Source organism: Tachyglossus aculeatus, chromosome 2 (assembly GCF_015852505.1).
Source record: "Tachyglossus aculeatus isolate mTacAcu1 chromosome 2, mTacAcu1.pri, whole genome shotgun sequence".
In the NCBI taxonomy this organism is placed as follows: Eukaryota; Metazoa; Chordata; class Mammalia; order Monotremata; family Tachyglossidae; genus Tachyglossus; species Tachyglossus aculeatus.
The window spans coordinates 16,051,272-16,061,147 of record NC_052067.1 but is presented as its reverse complement, the minus strand read 5'-3'; the positions used below and the strand labels follow the sequence as shown (position 1 = coordinate 16,061,147).

Below are 9,876 nucleotides of genomic sequence, written 5' to 3'. Positions count from 1 at the left end.
TGAGGTAGATAGAACTGAATTTGTTACTTTAAAAAATCCATTGACGTGAAACGGAAAATCATTTGAAAGCATTCTTGCTTCGTTGAATTCATTTTTTCCCATCCAAGTCGATTTCCAGTTCTCATTCATTCCTGCGGTGATGACTTTGAAGGTTTTATTTGAATCGTATTACAACCAGAGAGTCATTCTCCTTATAAACAAATGAACCTGCTGGTGTTGAAAGGCCAGGCCCTGCCCCTGGGCAGAATTTCCTAAGAATTCAGGATCAGGTCCCCTCGTTACTGAGCTGCCCTGACTGGTTTGAGTGGTTTAAGTAACTGAGAACTGGTTGACCACCAAACCCACGGGTCCGTCCCTTCTTTTCCTTTCCAGATCAGGTATTTTAACTGGAAAGCATGGAAGTGTTGCGGGGCCTGCCCTATTATTACAGAGAACTTGAAGGAGCGGACATTTTATCAGATACCTTTAAATCTAACCAGATCCTGACGCCCCTACAAACACCGACGCGACCAACTTCTTCACAGATCAGGTAAAGAGAAAAGACTTTTACAGAGCTATACTGGTTGATAGATTGGATTGGTCTTCATCGTTCCAAGGTGTACTCTCGTAAAAAGGATTTGAAGGAAAACTGTAATCCTCAAACCATAACCTGGCAACTAACCATTCAGAAAGTATCTTGGAGACGGCATTAGTATCTAGGCTATGAGAAACTCTTGTGTCATAGTGGTAACTAGAAATCTAGGAGAGTAAACTGGAAGAAGTAAGAGTTTTTTGTGGGTGCTGTGAAAAAGCTGAAGTGAGCAAATGAGACATCATTTTGGGAAAAAACCAAGCTTTAAGTCAACAATATTTCACTGGGCTGGCATGCAAACCTAAAATAAGGTCACGAGTTTGTTCATTAATCAGTACCATAATTTGGAACTGAAGAGGAGTCAGCTCTTCTATAGACTTATCTACATTTCTTAAATTTTTTTTATTTTAAGAGGTTTATTGATTGAATTTGTTCCTCACTGCTGCACTTCATTCATTCCTTCTATTGTATTTATTGAGCGCTTAATGTGTGCAGAGCACTGTACTAAGCGCTTGGGAAGTGCAAGTCGGTAACATATAGAGACGGTCCCTACCCAACAATGAGAAAAGGTTTCAAGAGATCACCTTAGGCTTTTGGAAATCTCTCATTTCCCCTTTCTTATTGTACTCTCCCAAGCACATAGTACAGTGCTCCGCACACAGTAAGCACTTAGTAAATATGATTGAATGAATCTATAAAGATACAGAGAAAATCGATGTTCCCAGCCCACAAAGCGCTTATATTACCAGGGGAGCCAGTAAGCATTCAAGTACTATTAATTGAAACACACCTTTGTACAACTCGGGTGTTCAAGATCAATAATTGAGTACGCACGTACATGAGTGCTTCCTCATCCTCCCATCTAATGTTCATCGTGATGTCCTTTTGAATTAAAGGTAAATCCTAAGGAAGTTATCAGCTGCCATTTCACATAGTTTGGAGGATTTGGAGGACCTAGGAAGTCGATCGATCAACGGTATTTATTGAGTAAGACTCAATACTGTGTGCAGAGCACTGTACTAAGCACTTGGGAGAGTACAACACAACAATATAACTGACGCATTCCCTGCCCACAACGAGTTTACAGTCGAGAGGGGGAGACAGACATTAATAGAAATAAAGTAAATTAGAAATATGTACGTAAGTACCGAAGGGCTTGGGGGAGGGGGGTGAATAAAGGGAGCAAGTCAGGCTGAGCAGAAGGGAGTGGGAAAAGAAGACATGAGAACTTAGTCAGGGAAGGCCTCTTGGAGGAGATGTGCCTTCAATAAGGCTTTAAAGGTGGGAAGCGTAATCGTCGGACATGAAGCGGGAGGGTATTCCAAGCCAGAGGTAGGATGTGGGTGAAAAGTCAGGGATGAGATAGGTGAGATTGAGGTTCAGTCAGTAGGTTTGTATTAGAGGAGCAAAGTGTGCCGGCTGGATTGTAGTAGGAGAGTAATGAGGTGAGGTGGGAGGGGGAAAGGTGATTGAGTGTTGTTTGATGCAGATGTGGTTGGGCAACCACTGGAGGTTCTTGAGGAGTGGGGAATCATGGGCTGAACATTTCTGTAGAAAAAGGATCCAGGCAGCGGAGTGAAGTTTAGAGTGGAGTGGAGAGAGGCAGGAGGCAGGCAGATCAGCAAGAAGGCTGATACAGTAATCAAGGAGGGGTAGGATCAATTCTTGGATTAATGTGGTAGCAGTTTGGATGGAGAGGAAAGGGTGGATTTTAGCGATTTTTGTGAAGGTTGAACCAAAGGGATTTAGGGGTAGATTGAATATGTAGATAATAATAAAATAATAATAATAATAATAATAATAATAATGACATTTATTCATTCATTCATTCAATCATATTTATTGAGCGCTTACTGTGTGCAGAGCACTGTACTAAGTGCTTGGGAAGTACAAGTTGGCAACATATAGAGACGGTCCCTACCCAACAGTGGGCTCACAGTCTAGAGGCGCATTTATTAAGCGCTTACTATGTGCAAAGCACTGTTCTAAGCACTGGGGGGGTTACAAGGTGATCAGGTTGTCCCACGGGGGGCTCACAGTCTTCATCCCCATTTTACAGATGAGGTAATTGAGGCACGGAGAAGTTAAGTGACTTGCCCAAAGTCACACAGCTGACAATTGGTGGAGCTGGGATTTGAAACCATGACCTCTGACTCCAAAGCCACAGTAGATGTGGTGCGAACTGGGTTCTCTGGACTAGCTGTAGCCACAGTGTAGTGGTTTTGGGTCCAAACCGCTGAGACCGCCATCCCGGCCACCTAAGAAGATGCAGGAAGAGACGGAGGAAAGTTTCCAGGGCATTCGGAAACATAACATGGTAGCTCAGGATACCATAGTCCTGGGGGGTAGAGAACGAGTAATGCTGACACTCTGTTGTGGTTCTAGAAACTGACAAGTCAGCTAGGATGGCCTGGCTTTTCCCAGTTCTGGCACTCATGCAGCAGGTTGCTAAAACACGCCGTTATCCCATAGTGTGTGTTTTTTCAATGTGCATTTTGGTTAGAAAATTGGGAATTATGACAGGGCAAGTGCATCTTTGTAGAACACATGGGAAAGCGGGCTCAGACATCATTGTTTCTGTCAGTCTTCCTCCCTTCAAGGCCCTACTGAGAGCTCACCTCCTCCAGGAGGCCTTCCCAGACTGAGCCCTCTCCTTCCTCTCCCCATCCTCCCCCTCTCCATCCCCCCGCCTTACCTCCTTCCCCTCCCCACAGCACCTGTATATTATCATATATGTTTGTATATATTTATTACTCTATTTATTTTATTTGTACATATTTATTCTATTTAATTTATTTTGTTAATATGTTTTGTTTTGTTCTCTGTCTCCCCCCTTCTAGACTGTGAGCCCACTGTTGGGTAGGGACCGTCTCTATATGTTGCCAACTTGTACTTCCCAAGCACTTAGTACAGTGCTCTGCACACAGTAAGCGCTCAATAAATATGATTGAATGAATGAATGAATGTCAGTCAGGGTGCTTGTACTGGAGCACGAGTTTTCCTTAGCCCCAGTTCTCCAAAGAACGTAACTGCCAGACTATTGGCAATCAGATTGAGTCTGTTTTAGTGCCCCATTTAGGCATTCTTTTAATTTTATTTTGCTGGTTTTCTGGCCCTCTTATTTGAAACATCTTTCGCATAAGCACAAAATGTTGAAAAAAATTACTGAATAGAATCCTATCCCACTTTGTGTCTTGATTGGAATTGTTGGTTAGGGCAGGGTGGTTCAGAGGATGATCCCCAGAATGCCACTGCACATTGGACAAGTTTCCCCCGAGAGACTTTATTCCTCAGTCCCTAAAGTCTGCCTTCCCAGCTTCTCTGTTCCTTCACCAGGCCTTCCAGACTTTTTAAAAATGGCAGAGGGAGCTTATGTAAGCCTCTTTTACTCCCTTAACCTGGGGATGTGGACAGCTCACCCTCACATTCAATGATTTAAAAGGGGAAGCTCAACGCCTTGCATTGGGTTTAGGTAGTGCTTATCTCTGGGAGGGCTGGGGCTTCTCTGCCTTTATAAGCCTATTCGTTTTTTAAGCCTGTTTATCTCTCCAGAGTGGGACAGGGACCGGGTTTGCTCTGATTGTTTTGTGTGCTTGACCTATAAGGAAACTGATCCAAAAGCAAGCTCTTAATACAATAATAATCAAATACATTTCTATTTCTCCATCCTATCTGGAAATTATTTCAGTGTTTGTCTCCCACTAAACTGTAAACTCCTTGAGGGCAGAGGTCCTGATTATTAACTCTATTGTACTCAAGTGCATTACACACACACACACACACACACCACACACACATATACATACATACCTATCTCTCCCTCTAGACTCTAAGCTCATTGTGAGCAGGGAATATGTGTTTTATTGTTGTATTGTATTCATTCTTTCATTTGTACTTCCCAAGCGCTTAGTACAGTGCTCTGCACACAGTAAGCACTCAATAAATAGGATTGATTGATTGTTGATTCAGTCATATTTATTGAGCACTTACTGTGTGCAGAGCACTGTACTAAGCGCTTGGAAAGTACAATTCGTCAACATATAGAGACAATCCCTACCCAACAACGGGCTCACAGTCTAGAAGGGGGAAACAGGCAACAAAACAGAACAAGTAGATGAGGCGGGGAGCCTGGAGCCTGGCGGTGCTGTGAAGTCTTCCTTCCAGCTCTGCCTGCCTGCCTCTGATTTTACCTCTCTCTTACCCTTCCCTACAGAAAATGCCTTTGGTCTTGGTCCCTCTGCGAGCTGTCAGAGTAGCAGATCCCAGGAAAAGAATAATAATAATAATAATAATAATAATGGCATTTATTAGGCACTTACTATGTGCAAAGCATCATCATCAATCATACTTATTGAGCGCTTACTGTGTGCAGAGCACTGTTCTAAGCGCTGGGGAGGTTACAAGGTGATCAGGAAGCCCCACTGGGGGCTCACAGTCTTAATCCCCATTTTACAGATGAGGTAACTGAGGCACAGAGAAGTTAAGTGACTTGCCCAAAGTCACACAGCTGACATTTGGCAGAGCTGGGATTTGAACCCATGAACTCTATCTCCAAAGCCTATGCTCTTTCCAATGAGCCACACTGCTTCATTTGACCCCCATGCACAGATATGTGGGCAACTGCTCGCTGTGGGATCCCAGTGGGAGAGACTAGGGAACTGCCACCACTGTGACCCCCCCAGAAATTCCTGAGATGCACGGGAGCATTATGACCCCTCATGTAGTCCTCTCCGAGTGGGGATACGGCAAGCAAGGAAGGGCCTGCTTCAGTGGTGGCTGCAGTTGGAATAATCTTTGCAGATGCCATAGCAACTTGCCATTATCCTCAGTTCGACAACCTCTTTTAACTCTCACATTTTAGTCTATCCCTAAGTCTTGTCCCTTTTTCCTCTACAATATTTCCAGGATCCTTCCATCCTCTCCATCCAAACAGCCCACCAAGCTGGGCCAGGCACTTGTCATATCCTCATTCATAGCATTAGGTGTACTTCCCAAGCGCTTGGTACAGTGCTCTGCACACAGTAAGTGCTCAATAAATATGATTGAATGAATTACAGGCTAATTTACTCTGCACACAGTAAGCGCTCAATAAATATGATTAAATGAATGAATTAATGAACTGCTCATCGCCTCCCAACCATCTGGGTCTCCAGTGAGACTTTCTCCCTGGTGCCGGGATCTCTCCCCTGTGGAGAGACCCTCTCCATCTCTTTCCTCCACTCATTGCTGTTTGCTCTTCCAGAGAACAGCACCAGGACAAGCACTTAGTACAGTGCTCTGCACATAGTAAGCGCTGAATAAATACAATGACTGAATGACTGCTAAGGACAGTGCTCCACAAACATTAGGTTCTCAATAAATAGTATTAATGGTGATATCCCCAATGACTGGTGTTACTCCTGTTTTACAGATGAGAAATCAGACCCAAGTCGTTAAGTAGTTTACATGTGATCACAAAATAAGATCCCAGGAATAGAAAAATGCAATTTCCAATCAATCGTATATATTTTGCGTGTTTACTGTATGTACAGCGCCAGACTAAGCACTTGGAAAAGTACACTGTAACAATTGGTAAAAATGTTCCCTGCCAACAGTAACACTGTTAGATCACATCAACCCTTATCAGTGATTCTTAACTTCTGTCAAAAGAATTAAGGTCGGTGTCACACGCTTGTAATAGCTAATTTCCCCCCTGTAGACATTAAGCTCGTTGTGGGCAGGGAATGTTAATTATTGTATTGTATTCCCCCCAGAACTTAATACAGTGCTTTGCACACTGGAAGCATTCAGTAAATAGGATTGACTGGTTGACTAATTGTACCCCAGTCAATACTCAGACAATCAGAACCACCCTGTAATTCCTACTCATCTTCTCTCCTGCCTCCCAAGATAAATTGCATTGCTTCAGGCCCCCGGTTCCTTTGGAGAAGGGGAAAAAATGGAGACAGGAAACAACCAACAGAGTAATTACCCCTCAACCCTCTTCTCCACCTCTGGCATCAGCTCAGCCTCCCCCCCATGCTGGCCTTTTCCCTCTTCCACCTCATCTCCAATGGTTCAAGGGTTCAAGTTTTGCTGCCTTTCTGTTCTTCAGTTTCCCTTGCTCTTCCTCTTCTTTCCACTTCGTAGTTCACAACCACACTCCCAAAAGAGGTCCTGGATTTCTAGGTCACTGCTGCTTGTCGACATTCAGTTTGAAACCCATCCGAACATTTATCTTCAAAAAGAGGCCAATAGAGTGCTGGATTAAGACACCAAAACTTGGTTTAATTCTAACCCAGCCAGTGCCTTATTTTGTGTAAACTTTTGTCTCAGTTTCCTCAAGGTTGAACTCAGTGTCTGTTAGGTACTGAACTCCTTAGAGAGAAATGCTAAAGCAGTGGATTTACTGTGAAAATTTACCACTAATAACCCAATTTTAGGCAGTGTTAATATAAACCTCTTGTTACCTAATCCCTCAGATCCTCCCTGCAAATGTACAGCAAGTCATAATAAGCACAAATTAGGTCAATTTAGCTGACCTCACTCAATCCCAGCAAGGTTTCCAAGTCAGATGTCATTTAAGGACACTCGCTAGCAATCACTAATCTGCCCAACCCAGGCCTCCCTTTCGCTGCTGGTTCTCTCTCTATTGCTGGCCTCTTTCAGGAGTCCGGTCAGTTTGTTTGAGCATTAAGCTTTCATTAACTTGGAAATCAAGGTAGTATTAGCTGAAAGATCAGAAAACCTGGTTTTCCTTTGAGGTCCAATATTTCTAAATTGGTGAAATTTGTCATCCTAGTCACCTAACAGGGTGTGGCTTCAATAAGAGTCATTAGTTTAATTTAAAGAACAATGCACAATTCAATGTGTCGATTTCTGAGACTGATTGTTCCAAAATTTAAATCTTAGGTTGAGGTATTATTTTCCTTTCTGTGAAGACGCTCTTCCAAGTTTTTGAAAAGTTATAATTTCAAAAAGCCAATATTTAAACAGGTTCTTTGTGTGACCTGCAGTGTAAAAACTAAATTAAAAAAAAAACAAAACAGCCCAGTCTTAATGACCAATCACATTAATATGGCTTCTGAAGGTTAGGGTTTAGTTTATAACATAAATGACTTCCTGCAATTCAATAACCTGTAAATTGAAGCTAACATGAATGATTCATTAACATCTCCCACAGGTTCAGCTTACTGATCATTAGCTCCACAAATAGCGTATAGTGATTAGATACTGAAGTGTTAACCCATTTTCCATTTAAATGTAACCTTCTATTTTAACCTTAAATGCTCAGATTAAGCCCATTAAATAGGTTTATTCTGTTTCCATAGGAACTAAATCCTGGGTTTGACTACCTCTTTGGTTGTAGGAAAGCGGTTTGCTCTGGGACTGGATTTGCTTGTGACCGCCGCTAGCCGCTCTGATGACCGGGACCTTCAGCGTCCGACCGCATCCTCAGAGCAGACCAAGCAACTGAGTGCAGCTACTCAGGGGTGGGACTTCTAGGAGGATCTGGTGGTGGGCACATCCCAAACGATGCCACAGAGGAGTGGCATCAGAGATATGGGTACCCCTTCTGTGAAAGAGAAGAGACCAACGGCTCCCACGGATTTGTAGTGTGAAGCTGAGAGCGTCCTTACGCCTTCATGGGCACCAACAGGGCATATGCCCCCTGGCTCTATTCATGCCCTACCCCTTCTCCTCTCCTCCTCCTCCTCCTCTTCCTCATTGCCCCTTCCCTAGTGTCATTTCCATGGCCAGATCCAGCTGGGAGGCAGCAGGCTGAGAGCTAGGTTGGAAGGGTTCCCAAGAACAATCCCTGGCATTCCCTGGTAGAAAAGATCTTCTCCTTGGACTACACATTTCCGCTGGGAAGAAATAAAAAAAATAATAATAATGGTATTGGTTAAGCGCTTACTATTTGTCAGGCACTGTAGTAAGCACTGGGGTGGATATAGGCAAATCCAGGGGATTGGAGGCCGGGGCAGATTCCTCACCAACCCGACATTCTGGGGCATAACATTAGTTTTATATCTTCAAGAGGGGGACACCGTCATGTAATTTGCCTGCCAGAAATCCAGTCACCTAGTGAGCCTTTGGAATGGGAAGAGATGGAGGCGTGTGGAACAGGATTGAGACGGGGCTGCTGATTTGAGACCGTCATCTGGGTCCCTAACCCCTGTGATATTAGTGATTCCTGGAGTGAGCAGTCAGTCAGTCGTATTTATTGAGCACTTACTGTTTGCAAAGCACTGTACTAAGAGTGGGGGAAAGTACAATGCAGCAGCAAACAGATACAGTCCCTGCCTAGACTCCCCGCCTCACTCTCCAGCCGTATGCTCAGGGCCAGAGGGAGGGTGGGGTGCTGCCAGTGTGAGAATTGGGAAAAAGTCTAAGACTGTCAGCAGAAGCACCACTATCCAGCCCCCCTAACCCTGGCATCCCCATCCTGGCGAGGGGAGGGCCCTGTGATGCCAGGAGGCAAGAGGCATAATAATAATAATAATAATATTGGCATTTATTAAGTGCTTACTATGTGCAAAGCACTGTTCTAAGCCTTGGGGAGGTTACAAGGTGATCAGGTTGTCCCACGGGGGGGCTCACAGTCTTAATCCCCATTTCCCAGATGAGGGAACTGAGGCCCAGAGACATTAAGTGACTTGCCCAAAGTCACACAGCTGACAAGTGTCTGAGACGGCATTTGAACCCGTGACCTCTGACTCCAAAGCCCGTGCTCTTTCCACTGAGCCACGCTGCTTCTCTATCTATCACAACTCTGCCACCAGCCTGCTGTGGGACCTTGGGCAAGTCACCTAACCTCTCTGTATCTCACTTTCTTCCTCTGTGAAATGGGAACAAGATGCCTGTTCTCCCTTGTCTCTTAGATCCTGAGCCCCGGGCGGGATAAAGACTACATCCAGTTGGATAGTCTTAAATCTACTCCAGCATTTACCACGGGGCTCGGCACTTAGTAAGCTAATGTATCCCAATATAATTATCTTCATCATTCACAGGTATCAGGAGTTAAGAAAATCACTTCAAGTGTGCAGGCTGCCATGGGGATCGGAACGGGAATATGGTGGGATCGCCCCAGTGTCCCTGCCAGCAGATCACAGACCGAAATCTGAGCCTCCTCCTCTCCTCAGTAAAGGGCGCCAGCATTATGGGTTTGGTGGAGATCCATGGCCCAGGTAGGTCAGTTTTTGGTATCATGTTTAAAGGATGGTATTCTTGATTTTCCTTTCTCTTTGTAAAATGAAACATTTCTTTCCTCCGCTACAAATCAGAAGCCCGTTAAAGATCTCAAACGTGGAACCAAAGCTTAG

The 9,876-nt window shown here is 44.2% G+C and overlaps 1 protein-coding gene across 1 annotated transcript in view; it reads left to right on the top strand.

Moving 5' to 3' along the window:
• Positions 1–372: 372 nt before the first annotated feature.
• Positions 373–9,876, top strand: part of C2H7orf31 (chromosome 2 C7orf31 homolog) — a 41,554-nt gene continuing 32,050 nt past the window's right edge. The window contains exons 1-2 of the mRNA XM_038740870.1: positions 373–529; positions 9,565–9,741. Coding sequence (XP_038596798.1) covers positions 396–529; positions 9,565–9,741 — 311 coding nt within the window. The 5' untranslated portion in view covers positions 373–395. The remainder of the gene's footprint in view (positions 530–9,564; positions 9,742–9,876) is intronic.